The sequence below is a fragment of the Mustela lutreola genome, chromosome 15 (assembly GCF_030435805.1).
Source record: "Mustela lutreola isolate mMusLut2 chromosome 15, mMusLut2.pri, whole genome shotgun sequence".
NCBI lineage: Eukaryota > Metazoa > Chordata > Mammalia > Carnivora > Mustelidae > Mustela > Mustela lutreola.
This window is the reverse complement of record NC_081304.1, coordinates 25,033,704-25,056,815: the sequence shown is the minus strand read 5'-3', so window position 1 is coordinate 25,056,815 and position 23,112 is coordinate 25,033,704. Positions and strand designations below refer to the sequence as shown.

The 23,112-nt window shown below is 51.5% G+C and overlaps 2 protein-coding genes across 2 annotated transcripts in view; both read left to right on the top strand.

The window, feature by feature from the left end:
• Positions 1 to 13,297, top strand: part of FAM117A (family with sequence similarity 117 member A) — a 44,554-nt gene extending 31,257 nt beyond the window's left edge. The window contains exons 3-8 of the mRNA XM_059148868.1: positions 3,206 to 3,301; positions 5,363 to 5,473; positions 5,931 to 6,065; positions 7,235 to 7,436; positions 8,823 to 8,973; positions 12,059 to 13,297. Of these exons, the coding sequence (XP_059004851.1) occupies positions 3,206 to 3,301; positions 5,363 to 5,473; positions 5,931 to 6,065; positions 7,235 to 7,436; positions 8,823 to 8,973; positions 12,059 to 12,359 (996 nt within the window). The 3' untranslated portion in view covers positions 12,360 to 13,297. The remainder of the gene's footprint in view (positions 1 to 3,205; positions 3,302 to 5,362; positions 5,474 to 5,930; positions 6,066 to 7,234; positions 7,437 to 8,822; positions 8,974 to 12,058) is intronic.
• A 2,559-nt stretch (positions 13,298 to 15,856) lies between these two features.
• On the top strand, positions 15,857 to 22,356 carry SLC35B1 (solute carrier family 35 member B1). The gene is made up of 9 exons (XM_059148869.1): positions 15,857 to 16,093; positions 16,724 to 16,827; positions 17,390 to 17,520; positions 17,795 to 17,825; positions 18,402 to 18,559; positions 19,699 to 19,825; positions 20,579 to 20,685; positions 20,838 to 20,991; positions 22,100 to 22,356. Exons 1-9 carry the CDS (start codon positions 15,879 to 15,881, stop codon positions 22,150 to 22,152), a joined length of 1,080 nt encoding a protein of 359 aa, XP_059004852.1. The 5' UTR covers positions 15,857 to 15,878; the 3' UTR covers positions 22,153 to 22,356.
• Positions 22,357 to 23,112: the final 756 nt, after the last annotated feature.

The window sequence follows — 23,112 nt, the reverse complement described above, 5'->3', positions numbered from 1 at the left end:
TCAGAGGGGCCAAAGCCCACACTCATGCATGGGCTTGCTTTACAGATGCTCAGATGTCCATGGCTTCAAGCACAGGATGACCTGCTGTCTTAGGTTCCCAGAGCTGGTGTGACAAATGATCTCAAACTCCGTGGCTTAAAACAACAAAACTTGATTCTCTCACACATCCATAGGCCAGAAGTTAGAATTCTGTTTCACTGGGCCAAGATCAAGGCGTTGGCAGGGCTGGCTGCTGGGAGAGCCATTCCTTGCATCTTCCGGCTTCTGTGGCTGCCAGCGATCTTTGGCTTGTGGCCACATCACTCTGGAATCTGTCTTTGTGGTCACATCACCTTATCTTCCTCCGTGTGTGTCTGATTGCCCTCTCTGTCTCTCTTATAAGGACACTTGTAATGACCCAGGTTGTGTGGATAAACCAGGGTAATCTTAGCATCTCAAGATCCATAACTTAATCGCATTTGTAAAAACTTTACCATATAAGGTAACACATATAGATTCCAGGAATCAGGATCTGGTATCTTTGTAGGGCCATTTTTCAGGCTGTCACACCAACTGACCTCACCTTCTCCTGCTTTGCCTCTTGCTCACACTGCTCCAGTGACACTGGCCTTGCCTCCTTATCATTCTCAAACAAACCATGCTCACTCCTGCCTTAGGGCCTTTGCACTGGCTGTTTCTGCCATCTGGATCTCTTGTACCTCAGATATCTGCCTGGCTCACTCCCACATCCCCTTCACTTTTTCCTTCAGATGTTACTTTTTAATTGAGGATGTCCCTGACATTTAAAATCATGTTCCCCTGTCTAGCATTCCTATCTCCTTTCATTGCTGTGTTTTTCTCTTAGTATGTATCACGGTGTCCCCAGCTAGAACATAAACTCAAAGGGAACAAGGATTTTTGTTGTTTTGCACATGGCTGTGTTGCCAGCACCTGGAGCAGTACCTGACATGCGGTGTGTGTTCAGTAACTGTAGGTTCGGTGTGTGGGTGATGTGTACTCTTGAGTTGTCTGTACAGAGGAGATGAGCAGAGGAGTAGTCAGTAAGAGATACACAAGTTAGATGGGCTCCCCAAGGGGCAGGCCGGGAAGACTTGGTAGGGCAGGCCCTCTTAGATGGAGAGGGCAGGCTTAGAAGTCCAGGGTAAGGGGAGAAAGGAGGCAGAACTAGGTTTGCCTGGGTACAGACAGCGAGGGTGAGGGCCCATGGGATGGAAGGTAAAACAGTGACATCTGTGACCAGGACGTAGCCAGGTGTTGCGGCAAAGCAGTGACCTTGTAGCATGGTTTACACAGGGGTGGCCCTGGTTGCTAGAAGATGTGGCTGAGCAGAGAGAGGTGAGGTAAGATGGTCCGAGAGACATGATCCCTGTTTGGCGTGAATTTTCACATCCTTTCTAGACTCCACAGTCAACCCACGTGTCTCCTTCCACCCCCCCACACCTCTCCGAGGGAAGAAGGCAGTTGAAGAGCCTGTAGGAGATGTTAATGGGTGGGGCTGTTGTGAGTGTGGTACCTTCCCGATGGAAGGGAAATGGGCATCATCACCATTGCCATCCCACCTCTGTGACCTGTATGCGAGCTCAGCTTGGATGAGTAGAGCTAACGATCTGTAGGGCTGGCTTTGAAGCCCAGGGCGGGGAGGTGCGTTTGTGTGTCTGCCGGGCCGAGGAGACTGTGGTAGAGGGGGACCTCCTCGTTTGCAGTCTGCACAGCAGCTCTCCTGAGGCTCTGTGTACTGGCACCCCAGTTCGGGGAGAAGCAAGCATTGGGAAGTCAACCAGCTAGCCGCTTGGATGCCGAATGCTATCACAGCTAGCTCTGCCTCCAGGGTCTGGGCTGTGGCCTGAAGGATGTGCTGCCTGCCCTCTTCCTGAAGGAGGGGGCCGTGGACTCTGGAGCCCCGGCTGGTCCTCCTTGTGGCGCGGTCAGGGAAAGAGGGTGGGGTAGCCATCTTACCCTGGCTGTGTCGCACAGGAGAGGCCCTGGTCAGCAGCTGGGAGAAGGAAGAGCCAGGGAGACTCAGCTCCCTGTTGCCCCTCCGTCCAGCTGTTGCACAGGGCAGTCTGCCCCCCACCCCCTCCCCGGCTCTTCTTCACAGCTGTTGGGTGGTGAGTGGTTGGGTTTTTTTTTTCCCCGGCTCTTATCCTCCCCTTTTTCTGTTTGCAACAACCTCTTGGGGGAGGTCAGCAGATCTGCTGGAAGAGATGGTTCCCAGGCCCTCATGGTTTGGCAGCTCGTGCAGAGAACTTAGAGCTGGTTCCCCTGGAACTTTCCCCCTTGGGCCCCTCCCTTGGAATGGAAGCAGGGGGCGTTGGTGGTGGGAAGTGATCTAGTCCTCCTTTGCTTCCTTCTTGAGCCAACACTTCCTCCCTCAGGTTGGGGCCCAGGAAATGGGGCGACCCCGTCTGCCTCAATCTTGTGCCCTTGGCCTTCCTATGCAGCCAGGGAGGGGGATATGGCCGACTGAGAGGTCTTTTCCCACAAAGGGCAGCACAGGGCCCAGGAGAAGGAGCTGTGATAAAGCCAGGAAGGGTCAGGGTCAGGGCTGAGTTCAGAATTCTGGCTTCCTCCTTGCTGAGAATGTCCCCTCCCATGACTATTCAGGAGGACTTTGGGGCCCCCAGCATTCAGTGTGGAGGGGAAAATCATGAAGCCAGCTGGAGACACTGTGCTACACGGAAGCCTCCTGCTTTGGTCGAAGATGGAGGATTGGGGACCCCTACTGACATTTTTCCTCTTTTACCAAGTAATGGTTGCTTACTGGAGTCCCGTCTAATAGCTTGTTTTGCATAATGCTCCCAGGATCCCAGACCTGTGCCAGACCCATAAAGGGTCCAAGAATGAGGATGCCGGTGGTTCCCTGAGCCTGTGTTCTTCAGGGGCTGGTTGGGATAGGGAGGGCAGGACTTGTCCCTTGGGGAGCACCTGGAATAGCTGCGGCCAAAATCCATGTGTAAAGGTCACAAGAGTAAAAGCAGTTTGGCCTTGTTGGCTTATCAGGGAGGGCTTCCTGGAGGACGTCGACTGGGAGAGGGACAGTGCAGGTGGAGAAGCCTCAAAGAATAAAAGAGGCCGGCAGTGTTCGGGAAGGCTGATGACCAGACAACAGAGAAGCCTTCAGAGAGCCACCACTTCTGACCAGGAAGTGGCTGCTTCCCTGGAGCCTGAGAAGCCGCTCTGTCTCATGGGGTTTCTCTCCCTGCAGACGCCCCTGTGCTGGCAAGAGCTGGAAGGAGAGCGGGCCAGCTCCTGTACACACAAGCGCTCAGCATCCTGGGGCAGCACAGACCACCGAAAAGAGGTAACTGACTCCTTTGACTCGGTGCCCATTGTAGCTGCCTCCTGCCTAGGCCCAGCGTTGTAGATGTGTCTGCTCCAAAGTGGCCTCAGATCTTCGGTCTCACTTGCCTTTTCCTAACCTGTCAGTGTCATGGCCCAGCTTAGGAGTCCATACCTTTCCACCGGCAGGAGCTTTGCCAGGGACTACAGGTACCCTCCAGCAGCCAGGCGCAGGGTGGGAGCTGCCACTGTTCTCCGTGTGCTTGGGGGTTGTATCTGGATAATCCCATTCCAAGGCTGGAGGAAGACAGGGAGTGAGTTTCCGGGAACTGGAAGCCTCCAACCTCACCACCTACTTAACTATGCATCCAGCCTTAATTTTTTTTTTTTTTTTAGATTTTATTTATTTATTTGACAGCACAATCGGGGGGGGGGCAGGCAGAGGGAGAAGCAGGCTCCCCACTGAGCAGGGAGCCCAACACGGGGCTTGCTCCCAAGACCTTGGGATTATGACCTCAGCTAAAGGCAGATACTTAACCAATCGAGCCACCCAGGCATCCCATCCAGCCTTTTTTTTTTTTTTTTTAAGATTTTATTTATTTATTTGACGGATAGAGATCACAAGTAGGCAGAGGAAGGCAGAGAGGGGGCAGGAAGCAGGCTCCCTGCTGAGCAGAGAGCCCAGTGCGGTGGGCTCAATCCCAGGACCCTGGGTTCATGACCTGAGCCAAAGGCGGAGGCTTTAACCCACTGAGCCACACAGGTGCCCCCAGCCTTATTTTTAGAAAAAGAGAAAAATAGTTGTGTGTTCCCACTTTTCGCTGGCCCTTCCCCTCTCTCAGGAGGATGCCCGTCACTGAGGCCGAGTAGAGAGCAGCACAGACGGGGATCCTGGGCTGCAAACCACTTCCACCTGCCACACCAGCTGGCAGCGCCTGAGGGCCGACCCTCTGGGAGTCCCCTCAAGCCACTCTTGGTTGCAAGACCAGAGAGAAAATGTGAAGGGAATGCTCTACAAGTTAAAAGCTAGTGGGAAATACAGACTATGTGAAGTTTGGAATGATCAGTAAGCAAGGTGTTTACACTAAGCGTGGTCACGGTGTGAATGGTGCCTGAGAGAAGATCTAAAACCACTTCTTCTTGGCAGTGGTCATAACTTGTATGGCAGATCTCTTCTCTGGATCCTATTTAATTTGGGCCCGTATTTATTTATTTATTATAAATTTTTTAAAAAGATTTTTATTTTATTTGACAGGTCTTTTAAAAGATTTTATTTATTTGACAGAGACACAGCAAGAGAGGGAACAGAAGCAGGGGGAGTGGGAGAGGGAGAAGCAGGCTTCCCGCCGAGCAGGAATCCTGATGTGGGGTTAGATCCCCCATGACCTGAGCCAAAGGCAGACAGATGCTTAATGTCTGAGCCACCCAGGCGCCCCAATTTAGGTCCACATTTAAAAAGATCTGCATTTCCTGAGCCTTCGCCAGCTGAGGGCGAGTGGAGAATTACACATGTGACAGGGATAATAATCCAAACCATTTCTAATAATGCGTAATTGTTACAAGATATGGAAGTTAGGACAAAATCTGAGATTCCCTGTTGAGCATGGGCTCCTTGCTTGGTGCAGTCTCCTTTAAAATGAGGGGAAATCCTTCCAACCTTCCTGGTCCCAGGGCCTCTGAGATAGCTGTAAATGGACTTTGAAGAGTGAATTCAAAATCATCATTTCCCATTTCTATTAATAGCGTGGTATTCCAGGCCTTTGGAATCCGTGAAAGACAAAAATGGTTTCGGCATTGCGTATTTTGAATTTTTTGGAAACTGATCCATCTGATTCATTTTTCCAACTGATCCGTGGAATACATGAAATTCAGGAACCGCAAATACCTCGTTCATAAGGTCTCTGGCTTGCTCGATGAGCGTATCATCGGTTCTGAACTCACCGAGCTTTCCTGGGAAGTTTTCCATCTTCCTCTTAGGCATTTTGATGGGCCTTGGGCAGCAGCCGCACCAGGGAGGAGGGACCTCCGTGCCCTTTAGCTTTGCTTCACTTTCCTCTCCCCCCTCCTATCTCTGGGCTGACAGATTTCTAAGTTGAAGCACCAGCTGCAGAGGACAAAGCTAAGCCGAAGCGGGAAGGAAAAGGACCGGGGCTCCCCCCTGCCAGGGGACCATGCCGTGCGGGGAGCCCTGAGGGTATGTATATGTCTGCCCCCTTCCTGGGCCTGCGCTCCTTGTCATCGCCCCGTGTGGGCAGGTCCTCACAGGTCTTATGGTCGCTGATTTGAGCCTGTCACACTGCCTGCCCTGTGGCCACCCGGTGCTTAGGTGGTTTACGCGCCAACTCGGGCTCGCTGAGTGAACCCGGGAGGGCCAATGGCTCTCCCCTCCACCCCCACGCCCCCTTACCATTGACCCAGTGGTGAGCCTGCACACTCTAGAAGCACACTCTAGACCTCTCAGCGCACTAACTTCTGAAGAAAAACCCCCTGAGTTTTCCTAATGCAGTCGGCCCTGTCCCCAGATCCTTCTTGACCCACTTGGTTCTGCTGTGTAGACATGACCTTACCCTCCCCAGTCAGAACTAGTAACTGCGTGGCTTGCGGGGCTGGGGGTGGGGGTGGTCTGTGATCACTGTCTGCCTCCTCCTCAGGCATCCCCTCCCAGCTTCCCCTCAGGGTCACCTGTCCTGCGACTCAGCCCCTGCCTGCACCGGAGCCTGGAAGGGCTCAATCAAGAGCTGGAGGAGGTGTTTGTGAAGGAACAGGGCGAAGAGGAGCTGCTGCGGGTGAGTGGGGCGCACCCTCGATGCGGGACAGCCAGCGGCCTGCTGAGGGTGGGTGTAGGCCGGCAGGATTCCAGCTCTCTGGGGGCCTCTGGGCCGTGGCCGTGTTGGGAGTGCGGTGCAAATACCAGCCTGCACAAGGAACACAAATCGAGTTCATTAGATTAGAATAGACTTGGCCAGCAGGACAGCAGAGCCAGGCGGTGGAGTGGAGGCAGTCTTGTGGTGCTGGGTGGGAAAAGAGGGAGCCGGCTTCAAGTGGAGGGGAGACTCCACAGCCAGGAGGAAGGGTCTCGGCAGTGCTCTTCAGCTTACCGACCAGCTCCCTGCTCCCCGCCTTCTCATCCCTGTCACCATCACTGTCCCCTGCCCATGCCCCAGTTGCCTGTGTCTCTCACCTCTCCCTCCATGTCCAGCATTCATCCATGTCCAGGTACCCCTGGGCAGCCTCCCCCACCCCACCCCACTCCAGGCAAATCATGTGCTGCATTTTCTGCCATCTCAGGCACGTTCTTATACTGACACAGTACAACTGGACAGTGCCAGTTGGGCAGTATTAATATAATTCCAAGGGGCACACTCCTCAGTTTATGAGTTACGTGCTGGTTGGTTTTTAATCGATGTCCGTGTAGGATTTGATACCCACCCAGACACCTGCACACAGTTCGGTGAGCTGTGGGCACTAGTACCAGGGATGGTTAGTACTAATACTAGTACCTAGTACTAGGTACTAGGGTTAGTTAGTACTAGTACTAGTACCAGGAAGCAAGGAGGGGGTATTTCCTACGTGATAATGACATTTGTGCCTGTCCTGCAGGGGCTCGCGTGGTCAGCGGCCTGGTGGTTCACCCCTTAGCATGCTTCTCACATGTTCTTCATCTTTGTGTTCTTGGAGAATGTCCCCACCCTCAAGGCTTACAGCCTGCTGGTGGTGTCACCTTGATGAGACTGTACAAATAAGCATGTGATTCTAGATTGGGTTGCAAGGGCCAGGGGAGAAATAAAGAGGGGCTTTCCTTTGAATCAGTGACTTGAGAAAGCCATGTCCCAGTGTCGCTGTGTGTTAGGGATAGTGGCCAGAACAGCGAGGGAAGGAGCTTAAGGGACATTGGTGCTCTGCTGGCCCCGAAGAGAGGGGCCTGAGAGTACTTCTCCACCCTTTTCCCTGGCAGATCCTTGATATCCCTGATGGGCACCGCGCCCCAGCTCCCCCCCAGAGTGGCAGCTGTGACTACCCCCTCCTCCTTCTGGAGCCTGGCAACCTTGCCAGCTCTCCCTCCATGCCCCTGGCATCCCCCCAGCCTTCGGGCCCGGCCAGCCACGAGGAACACCGGGGTACAGTCGAGGAGCAGGCATCCATCCCTCATGACAAAGGTAAGCAGAGGGGGTGCTGGGCAGGGCCCGCCTGAGGTCCAGGGGGCCCTCCCTCTACTTTCCCCCTCTAATCAATTTCAAGCCTGGGAATCCTCCTTACTAACCAAATAGAATATCTTCATGGGTCGTCTTTATTCTGTGTGCCATACTAGCCATAGAAACGGTGCTTTCCACAGATTCTGATTTATAATTTATATAAAGTCTCTGCACCTGCACTTCTAGTCTCAGTGGGACCCAGGCAGCAGCACCTCTCATCCTCCTGTTTTGGCTAAGGTTAGCATGCGGAGTGGAAAGCCTTTGGGTCTGTTTGGCTGGTCCACTGTGCCCATTACTAGCAACAGGTCTCAAGGCAGTTGGGAAAGATAGACAATGAGCAAATGTGGTCTCTCACCCCGGGGTCACACTACTTGACCCGAATTGAAACCCACCCTTTCCAACTCCAAATCTCTACTTTGTCCTGTGCTCTGGCTCCTTCCTGGGAGGAAAGACCCAAGCCCTTCCTCCCCACGATAATGACCCTCCTCTCCTATAGCAGTGTGGCCTGCCTCCTTGAACTGGATCCTCACAACTTGTTAGGTAGGCAGGTCAAGGGCATGTCTCACACTACGCAGAGGTAAACAGAGCATAGAGTAATAAGGAATAAATGACAGATAAATACAGATAAAGTCAATATTGGCAGCCTAGACCAAGTATGTTCACTGAGTGGAAAGGGAGAGGGATTTTATCCCATGAGTGGGGTTGAGTAAAGACTGTACAAGAGCTCTTCCTGGAGGAAGGGATAGCTTCACAACACTGTGGAGAGGACGAAGCTGTGATATGTTGTAGCAGGGCGGTGTGGTCTTGAAAGAAAGCAGGGAGACAGAAGTTAGGATTCCTTTAATGACGACTTGGAGTCCCAATTGTAGTCTGCCTCATGGGAATACAGAATTGCTGTTAGACCTGATTTTTCCATCAAAACAACTATATTTAAAAAAAAAAAAAGATTTATTTATTTATATATTAGAGAGAGCACAGAGGCAGAGGGGCAGAGGGAGAGAATCCCAGGCAACTTCCCATTCAACATGGAGCCTGACGTGGGGCTCGATCTCACGACCCTGAGATCATGACCTGAGCTGAAATCAAGAGTCCGTTGCCCAACTGACAGCCACCCAGGCACCCCTCAACGATAATTTTTTATCCTGCATAACGAGGTATAGACTTTCATAAGCTGCCTCAAAGCTGTCTTCAGGTAAAGCATGGTCAGACAATGTGGATTATTAGCATAACTCTGCCAACCCCCCCAGCACATGTCCTAGTCTCACCCCTTTACACTGAAGCCTGAGCCCAGGAAGGCAAAGAGCCTCCTTTCCTTCAGCTCCACTGACCTCAGCTTCACTCCTTTTGCAGCCTCCTCTCCGGGCCGCCCAGCCTGCCTTGAAGACAGCAGCCCGTCTCCGGTCCTTGCCTTTGCCGCCTCCCCTCGGCCCAATCATAGCTACGTCTTCAAACGGGAGCCCCCGGAAGGCTGCGAGAGAGTGCGTGTGTTCGAAGAGGCCGTGTGAGTACCTCCTGTGGACCTAGCACTGTGGACAGGACAGGTTGGGGTCGGGATGGGGGTGACACCCCTGCGCTGTCCTCTCTGACAGGCCCTTCTTCGCCTTGGACTCTCTCTCGGCCTGGGGCCATGGTCAACTTCAGATGCTCGGGATCGCACTTTTTCCGTGACCAAACTTGTTGACATTACCTACTCGGAGCCCTTCAATCTTTGCTTATCATGATCTCTATGGAAACCTGCTCCCTGCCCACATGCCAGCCACAAGTGCTAGGGGAGCTGGAAAGGAAAGAGATCTGAAACCCAAACCCTTTTTTTTTTCTTTTCTTTTTTTATCCTCCCATCCCTGGGGAAGGTGGGAGTTTGCTAGATGGTAGTCGGAAAGAAAGAGAACATACTAGTAGTTCTTTTCAGGCAAAGAGGGGAAGTGTCTTGCTCCCAGTGGAGTGGTGGCAGGGGGGTCTGAACAGCTTCCTCCCTGCTTCCCAGTCTTCACCCTGGGGCTGTAGTAGTTCAAATGTCATGAACTCCCAGACAGAAATTTCCAGTCCTTACAAGGAAGGACTGTGGAATATTCCCAAGCCAGGTGGGGCAATTCAGAAGTCATTCTGATGTTGACTGACTTTACCACAGTGCCTTCCCATCAGCAGAGAGGATCAAGGGCTGAACCTTTCCAGACGCCTACTCAGTCCCCCATAGCAGGCACCCCAAAGAGCTCATTTCCTTCCCCTCCCCAATCAGCTTCACAGTCAGCGGGACAGATTCTCAGTCAGGAAGACTTGGTCCTGGCCATGTGAGCTGAGATGTCGCTAGGACACAGTTGGAGCCTTGAGAGCTCCAGTCGTATCACAGGTGTGGGAGAGGACAGTGTGTGGTAGCGACAGAGGGTAGCTTGAAGGCAGAGTGGGAGTTAGAAAACATGGCCCCCCAGGCTATTTGCTCCCAGCTTCGCTGTCCAAGAACCCTGGGTCCTCAGGAGCGGTGTGGAGGAAAAAACCAGATCTTGCCCCTTAAGCAGACTGGGCTTGTGTGTCTCTCCCCAGTCCACGTTACGCTTGAGGAGCCACAGTCTGGGATTACTTGTGGAAATGAGGCTGGTGCCTTCCCTGACTCTTCTACACTCATGACTGCCAACACGGGTCTTCAGGCCATCTCCTCCGGCTTCCTGCCCCTGCGTTAATCCTTTGAGAGAGATGGTGACTCTTGGGGCCCTGGGTGGCTCAGTCAGTTAAGCATCTGACTCTTGATTTTGTCTCAGGTCATGATCTCAAAAACAAAAACAAAAACAAACAAAAAAGAGGTGGTGACCTATAGATTGCTTTCCAAGAGACCCTGGGAGAGAGATTCTCAGCTCAGTGGGGCCTCTCTCGTGTATCAGCTTGCCCATTGGGAAAGTTCTTGTGTTTCACAGTTCTTCTGTCACATTTTCCTTTTCTTAGCTGCTGATCCTGTAAGATGGTCTGGATTTCCCAGGAGGGGAGTCAAGCCATTCAGGGTCAAACCATTCGCCCTCATGTCCTTCGAGTGGGGCTTGGCCTCCTGGGGCACCTTCCCCACGTGGGCGTGCACACACTGAGAGCATTAACCTCTCCTGCCCATTCCTCACTGTCCGTAAGGTGGGATTCTTGTAAACCCTTCTTGGTCAGCAGAGACCTGGCCGCTGTGGACTCCGCTGGGACCCCAGGCCTTCCCAGAGACCCCCAGCACAGGGGTCTTCACCTTTTTCTTCCAACTCTTGCCCTGGGCTCACCCCTGCCCTTCTGCTGTCTCCCTCTATTTCCTGGGTTTGGAATTACTAGAATTCTGCAGTTAGAACAGTCATCAGTTTACTATGCTATACGCTAAGTGCATTTTCCTGTCTGTACATAATACGTGAAGAGGAAGGCTATCGAGGGATCTCCTGGTAACAGAGCTTCACCATCGCACCACACCTTGGCCTTCCTAGGAGCCCTCACAACCAGCGGCTTCTCAGCTGCTTCCCCCTTAAAGTACGGCCAGATGCTCCTCGTCTTATCATAGGCATTCATTACTCCAGAACTCCCTGACTTCCCTCCTTTTATCCTTCCGTTTCTTCCACATGATCAGAGGAGTGGGGTTGGGAGGGTGGGTCAAGACCACCTGTTGAGTTAGAGCCCAGACCTCCTGCGAAGGTCCGCCCGCCTTCTCACCCGGGTTGTTATCCTTGTGTCTGAGCAAGGGTTTTGGAAAATCACACTTTTCAAATGTGTTCAAGAATGAGATTCCTTAGGTCAGTAGATTTCAATAGGACACATTCCCCACCCCCACCCCCCCCAGGAGACATTTGGCAATGTCAGGGAATATTTTGGGTTGTCACACCTTAAGAGAGGCACAGGTGCTCCCGGCTTCTAGTGGGGAGGTGCCGGGGTCACTGTTAAGCATCCTATAGTGTCCAGGGCAGCTCTCCACAACGACAGGCTCAAAATGTCAATAGTGCTGATGCTGAGAGACCCTGCTTCAGGCTATGCAGTGTCTTAGGAAATCATTTTGCCTGGGTCTCTGCTTTTAGACAAGCAGTCTGCCCTCAGAACACTGTAGTGATGAAACCTTTCAAATTAAAAGATCCCATGGTCTCCTCTTCTAAAATCACCTCATCAGGAAGTTCTCCTTCCCATCTAGCTTCAGTCCCTCCTGTTTCTAGCTGAAGTAGATTTCCTGTTGTTTTGTTTTTGTTTTTTAAAGATTTATTTATTTGACAGAGATCACAGGTAGGCAAAGAGGCAGGCAGAGAGAGTGAGAGGGAAGCAGGCTCCCCGCTGAGCAGAGAGCCCAGTGCGGGGCTCGATCCCAGGACCCTGAGATCATGACCTGAGCCGAAGGCAGTGGCCTAACCCACTGAGCCACCCAGGCACCCAGATTTTCTGTTGTTCAGCCATATTTCTCATAAATGGACTACTGAGCCTAAAGACTGGTTGTTGCTCCATGGCCTGGAGTTCTTTGAGTAACTTTGAGTAAGCACCCTGCTTGAACAGAAACCCAGCTCCCCTGCTCCCCTGACGCCATGGCACCTCCCATCCCTTCTCACTGGCTGTTTCTCTCCCTGTGTGTGTGTGTTTCTCTCTCCAATCTCCAGGTCCCCAGGCCCTGACCTGGCCTTCCTGACTTCCTGTCCTGACAAGAACAAAGTCCATTTCAATCCAACCGGCTCGGCCTTCTGCCCCGTCAGCTTGATGAAGCCCCTCTTCCCCAGCATGGGCTTCATTTTCCGTAACTGCCCCTCAGGCCCGGGGTCCCCCCTGCCCCCTGCCAGCCCCAGGCCACCACCTCGGAAGGATCCAGAGGCCCCCAAAGCCGCCTCGCTGCCGTTCGAGCCGTGGCAGCGCACCCCGCCATCAGAAGAGCCCGTGCTTTTCCAGAGTTCCCTGGTGGTCTGAGGGCCCCAACCCCACCACTTTGCCATGGAGACCAGTGCCTTGGTGGCAGGCCCCTCACTTGCTCCCCTGAGGTGGGGGATGAGGGAGCCCTTCCCTCGCGGCCTTCAAGCACTTTCATTGATTGTGTCAAAGCCCCGCGTCGTCCTCCTGAGGGACACTGGCCCCTCCGAATGTGAGGGGACCTGCCTTCTCCACTAGCAGCTGGGCAGCTCACAAGTCACACCTGTGTTCCTGCCGCCTCTCTCACTTGGTGGAAAATTCACCTGAAGGTCTTGTGTCACCCCACCCTGGGGTGTGAGTCCAAAGGACTGTCTGTGGGGCCCTTGACCTTGTCATGGAGCAAGCTGACCATGATGGAAGGAGAGGGAGCCCCACAGATTTCCTTCCCTCTCCTCCACAGACGTGGAAGAGGATATCTAAAGAGACAGCCCCATCCTCTCAGCCCCCATCCCTTTGCCTCCCTCTCACTGGAGGAGCTGACCAAAGTAGCCCTAAAGGGGCCAAAACACTTGACCAATCCAGCTGCTGGCAGAGGGGGGAACCAAGCGTTTTTCCCAAGTGGCATTTTCATCTCGCTTTCACCCTAAGATTGTCCTCAGCGGCAGCCCGGCTTGCCCAGCCCCAGGTGGGTGGTGGCAGAGAGGGAGAGCTGGCGTTCCTCCCGGTGGCAAGTGGCGACTCCACACATCCCCCCACCTGCCCCGGGACTGGGGTGGTTTAGAAAAATGCCTATTTTTCTTGTATCGATGTAGAAACTCTATTTTCTCCCAAAGACACTATTTTTGCAGCTGTTTGAAGTTTGTATATTTTCCGTACTGCAGAGCTTACACGAAATTGAAGAATGTTAATGTTCAAGTTTTCTTATCCTGTGTTTAGAAGTTGTTTTTTTTTTTGCAGATCTTTGTGTTAATAGACCAAATAAATAAGTATTCCCAGCAGCTTGAGGTTCTGATAAACATTTTTAGGGGAGGGGAATGGGATGGAGATTGAATGTGTTATATTGAGCATCCTTGTCTTCAAGGATCCTTGTCTTTACTTAGCATGGGATGATGTGGATGTGGGTGTTGTATGCATGTGGGCGTTACGTGGATGTAGGCCTTACGCGGGTGTGGGTATTACATGGATGCACAGAGTCCCTGTCCTCAGGTCACCAGGGCTGGGATTCTTTAGATGGACGTCTAAGCAATAGGTCCACGGAAAGGCTTTCCAAAATGAAAGAGCATGGTGTTGGTGGGGTGAAGGAGTCAGTGGGGGATGTCACTAATTCTCGGATGAGTGTGTGAACGCTCCCTAGGGAGAGTGGGTTTCAGAGAGGAAGCGACGGTGACCAAGTTTGACATTGTGGGTGCTCCTTGCACCGGCAAGGGGATCAGGACCAGGGAATGGTCATCAGGTTGAATCTCTTGGCCCAGTTTTAGGGAAGCTTTAGCCCTTCTGGAGTAGTCATTCCATCTCATGAGGACCCAGAACACAGAGGGGTTTGCGGCCTCTCCGCTTTATAGTGCTGCACCTGTAAGAGCTCAGAGGCTCTGGGGAGAACTCAGAATAACCATCCCGACATTCTGATAGCACGTTATGATTTACAGACATTTTCACGACATATTATCCCCACTGTATGGGTGAAAAGTTGGACTACCCCAAGGTCAGGCATAATAACTACAGTCGAATCTATGTCAGAAGACCATTCACCGGCTCAATAAGCATCAGATACCGCATTAGTGCTTGACATAAAATGTTACCAAAATATCACAGCAACCCAATGAGAGAAATTGATAGATCCCACTGGACTGATGAGAGGACAGAAAGACTGTATAACTTTACCCCCAAGAGGCAGATAAAAAGTGGGGGCGCTGAGATGGGGAAGCAGAACACTTGAGTCCAGTGCCTATGCTTCTAACCACAGTGCTCTCCCACTTGTTACTATTTTCCCATTAATTTCAGATGAGGAAAGACTCAGAGGCTAAGAGAATTGTTGGAAGTCCCAGCTGGGGAAGCAGCAGAGCTGGGTCTGGAACCCAGGTTTCTCCCCCCAGCTACTGTATGGTGCCTTGGCATCACAGGCTGATTCCGTGGAATAATCCACTGGGCGAGAGAACAAATGTGGGGGCCCTATCCCCACTGAGATGGGGGATTGAGGATAGACCCTGTTTTCTATTTCTTACCCATCCCCCTGAAAGACGTTTGGCCTACCCCCAAAGCCTTGGTGAGTCAGGCCCGGAGTGATGGGTGTGGTGCTGCCCGGAGTTTCCTTCCTTTGCCTGAGGCTGTGCCAAAGAAGTGGGCTGTCAGAAGGGGAGAAGGAGCCTCTACCCAGATAGCAGCCCAGAGTCCACTGACTAAGTGGGTCTTGGAGGTTGTAGTGGAACGTCCTGGGGTCTTGCCCTAGCTCTTGGGGCCCTCAGGTGGAGGCCCAACCCTTGGATGAGGGAGAGGTTCCAAAAGGAGGTCACGAACGGGAAAATCTGGAGGGCAGCATGAGGGTTTGTTCTACTGTTGGTGAGGTGTAACCGGAGGGAATATGCTTCGGTAAAGCATCCATATCCATCTCTAGGATGTGAGGAAGTGGGATCAGAGTTGAGAACGTGCAATGACTAATAATGTCTTAAACTTGCATAGCACGCTTTACAGTTTTGTTTTTTTTTTAAGATTTTATTTATTTATTTGACAGAGATCACAAGTAGGCAGAGAGGCAGGCAGAGAGAGAGAGAGGAGGAAGCAGGCTCCCTGCTTCCGAGCAGAGAGCCCGATGTGGGACTCGATCCCAGGACCCTGAGATCATGACCTGAGCCGAAGGCAGTGGCTTAACCCACTGAGCCACCCAGGCGCCCCACGCTTTACAGTTTTTGAACACTTTCACAAACCTCAGCTCATTTAATCCTCAGAACAGTCGAGAGGCGACAAGGGAGGGTGCTACTAATTGTCTATCCCAAGTTTCCGGGCTGGGAAAACTGTCTGCCACAGGCAAAGTGAACCCTTTGAAGCCTAGTGAGGGCCCTTAGAAGGAGGACGGCCCTCAAACAAACGCCGCCCTTGAACGCTCTTCTTGCAGAAGGTTAGGCGCCGACGCGGGGCAGCTGCTAGGGGGCGCTGAGGTTCCACTAGACTCCCTGGCGTTAGGACCCAGCGGAAGCCTTACTGCCGACAAGCGAAAAGACTCGGATTAGCCGAGCCGGCCTCCTTCCAGCTCACCTGTCTGTCTTCGCACAGCGCAACCAATTGGTGACCTCCACATCCACATACGTTGTCACTCCTCGCCCGCATAGCTCCTAGGCCATCCCGCCTCGCTCCGATTCGCAGTTGTCCTCGGAGTTGCCTGATCGGAAGAGCCCAAGGGCTCGGCACTAATGTCGGGACAGTGGCTCTTTCGGCCATCAGGAACGAAGGCAAGGTCCCAGAGAGGGTGTCCTTTCCTTGGGAACGTTTTTTGGGTCTCGAAGCTTTTCCTTCTCGGAGGCTCTGAGCTGGCAGCTCTGGCGGTGGCTGCTGGGGCCTACTGAGCGGCGGTCGCATGCAGCTCCTATGAGGCCCCTGTCGCCGGTCGGCGATGTCCGGCTGGAGCTGTCGCCGCCGCCGCCGCCGCTGCCGCTGCCGGCTGTGAGCGGGTCTCCGGTCGGGTCGTCCGGGCGTCTCATGGCCGCCAGCAGCTCCCTGCTGCCCGACCGGCTGCGCCTGCCGCTCTGCTTCCTTGGCGTCTTTGTCTGCTATTTCTACTATGGGATCCTGCAGGAAAAGATGTGAGCAGATCCCCGGGGCGGGAGCGCAGACTTGCCTACCCCACCCCCCGCCCCCGTGGCCCGGTTTGCGGGCCTCTGGCCCCTGACCCGGGTGTTCCCTCTTGCCCGCCCTCCCAGCCCCCTCCCGACGACTTTGCAGCTGCGGCTGAGCCTGCTCAGATTTTGTCTCCGGATTCTCGGGACCTGGTTATTTTTCTCCCTATTGGTTCTAAGGGCTTGGGTTTTACAGGCTGAGAAGTCTACCTCCTACACAGGTTTCCTTGCTTACTAGCTCCTCTTTGCTACTTCCAGATGTTTGCAGACAGCTGGTTCTTTTGCCCTCGGCCTTGCTTGTGTTGCCCACATCCCCTCCTCTGCTGCTTGGGGTACCTCGTTTTACTGTCCAATTTTCCACGTTTCCTCTAGCTCCATCCTTTACGGATATTCTTTCCCTAGGCTACCGGATCAGCAGGCTGGGATGTCTGGCTTCTAGATCCAATAAAATCAGCCCCTTTTGTGAATGAGGCCAGTGAACCTTACATCCAGAGAAGCAAGATCATTTTAAAGCTTTCAGTAACTCTAGACATACTAGATGACACTGAATGAAATACACTAATTCTTTTTTTTTTTCCCTCATAATTTCATTCTTAGAACAAGAGGAAAGTATGGGGAGGGAGCCAAGCAGGAGACGTTCACTTTTGCCTTAACTTTGGTCTTCATTCAATGTGTGATCAATGCTGTGTTTGCCAAGATCTGTGAGTACCTCTCTAGTAATCTAGTGATCCCTATCCACCTTTAAGGTTTAACTTCCAACACTCCCACCTTCTTTAGTGCTTTCAAAGTCTCTCTGTTCAGTCTTCAGAACTAATGGCTTTGGAATGGAGTGAAATCCTATTTCCTTAAATTAGACCCAACTTCTGAGTCAGAAATGTGCAGAGAATGGGTATTCTGTGTGCCGGATCCCCGTTGAGAACAGTTAATTTTTTTTTTTTTTCTTTCTTTCTCTTTGATTTTCCTTTATGTGTCTGCTTCAAACATGGTTTGAGCTGCTCTTTGTTCCCTAGGGGCTTCAGCAGAGCTAACTCGTCCCTTGAACTGAATGAGCCCCCATTCCTGCTCTGCATGTGGTCTTGTGTTAGGTATAGGTGAGATTGGAGAGTTGAATAACCTTCAGAGATTTCCCAGTCTAAGAAGACAGAAATAATTTGTGCTTCTCGTCTTATTTGACGTATTTCCTTTCACTTGACTTCAGCTTTGGCTCAGTGGCCCATTCCAGGCCCACCAGGTTTCTCTTACACGTTTTTTGTCTCTTCCCAGTGATCCAGTTTTTTGACACTGCCAGGGTGGATCGCACTCGGAGCTGGCTCTATGCCGCCTGTTCTGTCTCCTATCTGGGTGCCATGGTCTCCAGCAACTCGGCACTGCAGTTTGTCAACTATCCGACTCAGGTGAAACCTCAGGGTGTGATGAGGGTTGGCTCAGAAGTTGTTTGAAAAGAACTAAGAATTCTTCGCTCAGGTCTGTGACTTAAATGAAAGAGATTGTGTTGGGAGAGTTTCAGAGGCCAAAGAACCACAGATCTGAGGTCTAGTGGTGGTGGGTTGGCCATGATAGGCTGTGGTTTCTGGTGCAGACCCCATGTGACTTTTCTTAACAGAGTGCCTAGCACAGTGCCTGGCACATCCCAGAGGCTCACGTACTATTTGCTGAATTTCATTTCAGGTCCTTGGTAAATCCTGCAAGCCAATCCCAGGTAAGCAGAAGCAGATGGTCACCCTCTATCTACCATCCTCATTCTTCCTCTAGTAGGCTCTCTGCTCGTCTGCTAGAGTTGTGTGTCCCTTCCGATTGTCATCCCATCATAGCTATCTCCAAAGCCAGCCCTCCATCCCTTCCCCCTGCCATCCTGTCCTCTGTATCACTTCTGGTGGTGTTGGGTATACATGGGCTGGAAGCTAGAGGCTGACCAAGTCTGCTTCACATGCCAGTCATTTTGGTGTCCTGTGTGTTTACATTGTCATTAGATTTAGGTCCCATTTTGATCATCAGTTTCTTTCTTTCAACCTCTCACTCATCCACTGTCCCCACCCTTTCCCTTGTTTCTTCTTGGACCGTTCACCTTTGTTCTCTGCCTTTTCCCTGCCTTCTGCCCTTTGTTCTCCCCATTGCTCAACCCTGTCTATCCAGGTGCTAGCCTTGCACCTTCCTCATAGCTTCTGTAGGCCTTCCTTCTCAGACATTCTTTTCTCACAGGCTTCTCCTAAGAGGACAGTGTTGGGCTCATCAGTGCCTGTGGGTATCTGAATTTTCCACTGTTTCTTCCCTGTAGTCATGCTCCTTGGAGTTACCCTCTTGAAGAAGAAGTACCCAATGGCCAAGTACCTGTGTGTGTTGCTAATTGTGGCTGGAGTGGCCCTTTTCATGTACAAACCCAAGAAAGTAGTTGGGATGGAAGAACACACAGTTGGCTACGGAGAGCTGCTTCTGGTATGTGATCCTGGTGGGAAAGGCAGCCTTTTCCAGTAATCACAACCAAGGAGCATCCCACCTGGGCATCCAAAAGGCTGGTTATGTGTCAAGAGAGAGATTGCGATGCTCCTTGCCCCCCATTTCGGGTCTTTGTCTCTTGCTGCATGGCCCCCGGCTCTGCTAAGGCCACAGCGGGGAGACTGAAATCTTGAACAACATCTCAGCTCTCCTGAGGGGTAACTCTGAGGCCTGCATTTAAGTGCTGGTGTGAGGCCAGAGAGACCTGAGAGCAAATAGGGAAGGAATGGCATGTTTCTCACTGTGGCTTTCTGAGAAACCTGGAAGCCAGAGTTTAAAAATAACACTGGAGTGGCTCTTGCTTGCTGTGTATTGGGCATTGTTCCCAGTGGTTTACCTATTAGTTAATTTTTTTATTTTAAAAGATTTTATTTATTTATTTGGCAGAGAGAGACACAGTGGGAGAGGGAGCACAAGCAGGGGTAAGTGGGAGGGGGAGAAGCAGGCTTCCCGCAGAACAAGGAGCCCTATGCAGGGCTCGATCCCAGGACCCCAGGATCATGGCCTGAGCCGAAGGCAGACGCTTAACGACTGAGCCACCCAAGGCACCCCTAGTTGGTTAATTTTTACAACAGTAACCTTATAGTATATGTAGTATTAGTTCCATTTTCCGTATGAAGACACAGACAGAAGTTAAGTCACTTGCCATGGTCACACAGCTGTGAAGTGGCAGAAGTACTGGCTCACTTTGCCCAGGCTTCTAATCCTGGGCAGTAGATGCAGAGAATCTAGTCCAGAGCACTCCTCCAGGCCAGGAGGCTACCAGGCCGGTACCAGGTGTCTGTTCTCTACTCTCCCGGGAAAAATACGTGGCTCAGCACATGTTCCAAGCTTCATGGCACTGCCTCCCATCCCACTCTGATATATTTACTCTGTGGCTCAGATAGTTCTAGTGCCTGGGTGGGGCAGTGGGCAGCCAGCACGGTCTCTCCTGACTGAATGGTAGCAGTTTGTTCTGAGGACTCTGTCTTAAGACAGCAGCTTTGTGAGGAGTCTCAGAATAGTGAGAGTCCTGTGTCCTGGGTTGGGGAGGGGCCCCGGTGGCCTTCTCACTGCAGGGTGCACCCTCTCTTTTCCAGTTATTATCTCTGACCCTGGATGGACTGACGGGCGTTTCCCAGGACCACATGCGAGCTCATTACCAAACAGGCTCCAACCACATGATGCTGAATATCAACCTTTGGTCGACATTGCTGCTGGGAGCCGGTAAGGAGCAGCTCTGCTGTTCTTTCCACACATCACCAGAGGGCAGACTGTCACCCTCCAGCAGATCCCTAGCTCAGATGCCGGTTGCAAACTTTGCCCAGGCTAAAGGACTGTCTTGGCCCTAAGATACCCTTCTATCCAAGCCCCTGGAAAAACCTTCCTGGAGAACAGTTCCCGGCAGGCTCTGCTTCCTACTCCTGATTGGCACGGTCATAGGCAGACCTGTGACATTTTCCCTGGGAGGACATGTGGTAGCAGGTCACAGGGGTGCTTCAGGAACTCGCCTTCCGTGAGAGTTGAGATACCGGTACTTGGCGTATACGGACTGTACTTTGAATACGAATGCATGTGCTTTAAAATCAGTGCTTCCTAACCTCTTTTCAAATCTGGGCACGTGTAGGAAGTATTTTTTGTACAGCACAGTGGGGTTAATGGAGGAGGCTGCTGATGGCTAGAAGTGGCCAGCACTTGGGGCTGCCTTGAGCTGGGGTTGCGTGGATCAGTGTCTTCCCAATGCCTGAGGATCTCTGCTTCCAGTGATTTTGGCAGAAGTAGCTAATCGACTCACAAGCGTTTCTGGGAAGAGTCTTCAGTTAGTTTCTCTCGTCGGGAAACTAGGAGCAGGATACCTAGTGTGAACTCAGTCCCTGCATTTGTCCATACCTCATTCTGTGGGGTCCTTTCCCAGGCTGTACAGACACGGGTGTCAACACAGGCTCCATGCTCCGTTCATCCTTTACCATTTCTCCCCAGGAATCCTGTTCACTGGGGAGCTCTGGGAGTTCTTGAGCTTTGCCGAAAGATACCCTACCATCATCTATAACATCCTGCTCTTTGGCCTGACCAGTGCTCTAGGTCAGGTGAGTACCTCAAGACTGGGTAGCCTGGCTTCCCTGAGAAAGACCGACCCGGGAAGATGGCGGCAAGACTAGCTCTGATGTACTGCCACAGATTTTGACCTTGGGGCAGAGCCCCAAGAGCTGGCCTGACCCCATTTTCTCGGTCTTTCTAGAGCTTCATCTTCATGACAGTTGTGTATTTTGGCCCTCTGACCTGCTCCATCATCACCACAACTCGAAAGTTCTTCACTATCTTGGCCTCTGTGATCCTCTTCGCCAACCCTATCAGCCCCCTGCAGTGGGTGGGCACCATACTCGTGTTCTTGGGTAAGTTCCCTGCGGAGCTCACATCTCTGGGCACATGGAACAGCAGTCACAGAGCTTGCTTTTTCCTTTTTTGTTTTAATTAAGTTTTTTTGGGGTGGGGAGTGAGAGGGAGGAACAGAGGGAGAGAGAATCCCAAGGAGCCTCCTCGCTCAGTACGGAGCCCAACTTGGGGTTCAATCTCAGGTCCCTGAGATCATGACCTGAATCAAAATCAAGAGTCGGATGCTTAACTGACTGAGCCACCCAGGTGCCCTGCGACAGAACTTTAGATATTTTTTTTCCTGAATTATGTATTTATGAAATTGATTTCTTTCATTTTATTTTATTTATTATTATTATTTTAAAATATTTTATTTATTTATTTGATAGAGAGAGATCACAAGTAGGCAGAGAGGCAGGCAGACAGAGAGAGGAGGAAGCAGGCTCCCTGCCAAGCAGAGAGCCCATTCGGGGCTTGATCCCAGGACTCTGGAATCATGACCTGAGTTGAAGGCAGAGGCTTTAACCCACTGAGCCACCCAGGCATCCCTGATTTAGTTATTTTAGAGAAGATGTTTTTAAAAAGGAGAGGAAGCAAAAAAAAAAAAAAAAGCAAGCATTGCTCCTAATCCACCCTTCCTTTTTTTTTTTTCCATAATCCACCCTTCCTAATGAGCATTTCATTTTAGTGATCTTCCTCCGGCGACTTGGGTGTCCTCAGACACTGAGCAGATAAAATTGTTGTACTTATTCCCTACCAATCTGTGTTGCTATGGATGAGAGGAGAGAACTAGCTAAGAAGTACTGACATTTTTTTCTTAAAGTTTTATTGTATTTTATTATATATATGTAAATATATATAACTTTATATATACATATATATATATATACACATATATATATATATAAATACATATGTAATTATCTATATTTTGGTGATTTTTTTCATTTGATGCCTTACTTTTTCTCTGAGGGAGTTCTATAAAACCAGTGTTTGGAGTTAGTTTTATTTAAGGCCCTAATTTTGGAGAACCAAGCTGACATTCCCCTCCCCCCATGCTACTCTCAAAATCATTGGTAGGTTTCATTTCTCGTCATAAAGCTAAGCCCATCTTCTCCCTTTTCATAGGTCTTGGTCTTGATGCCAAGTTTGGGAAAGGAGCCAAGAAGACATCCCACTAGGAAGAGAGAGATTACCTCCACTTCGAGAGTATTTAAGTTATTATCTCAAATATGGACATCTCTTGGGCAAATGGACACAATAAGGATAAAGGACTGGGTTCCAGTCTGCTTTTGGTTTTTGTGGGGTTTTTTGTTTTGTTTTGTTTTTTAAGAAAAGGAAGCAAAATCACATATTCTGTAAAAAGCACTTGGATTTTAATAAGACAGAGTTGGCAGTTTCTGTTCTGGACGACCTGGAGCACAGCCTAACTCGAGGGGAGGAGGGGGAGGAAGAGGCAGAGGCTGGTGCTCTGTGCCCAAACTCCCACTCAGGTGCAGGAAACCTGGCTGGGTGGCTCACTCCCCCGGGAGCCCAAGCGTTGCAGGGAAGACCTTGAATAGATTTGCAGTTGGCCTTGTGGCCTCTGTTCCCGCAGGTGAGGGTCTGAATCTGCCAGGACAGGTGGCTGGCTGTTAGAGCCAGAGAATGTCAAAATCACTTTATCTGTTCAAGCTCTGGTGGGCAAATATTTCCTTAAGAACTCCCGATACAGTTTTTCCTCAGGAAACCTCCCTTGAGGTTGGGGGCGGGGGTGGAAATGAGCCCAGAGCCTCAGAGTCTGCTGTGCTTCACATTTCCCCACGGCCTCCTCTTCAGCCAGAGCTCAAGCCTGGAGTGCAGACCCGGTGTGGTCTGTGCTCCACCAGGAGTGGAGAGCCGATGTATATATCATGAACAGCTTGGGAAGGTCGATTCCCTCCATCCTGTCTCCCGAATCTGTTCTCAGTCCACCTGGTCTCCTCCTGGGGAGGCTGGATTAATCCTATTCCCCTGTTCCTTTCGGCTGCTAAAGCGTTGCAGTCCTCTGCTGTCGTGGCCCTGCCAGCATGTCCCCATGCCAACTTCTGCCTGTTGAAAGGGATGCTGGCGGAAAGCTTGGTGGCAGGGTGCTGGCACAGAGCCCCCATCAAGTTTCCTGG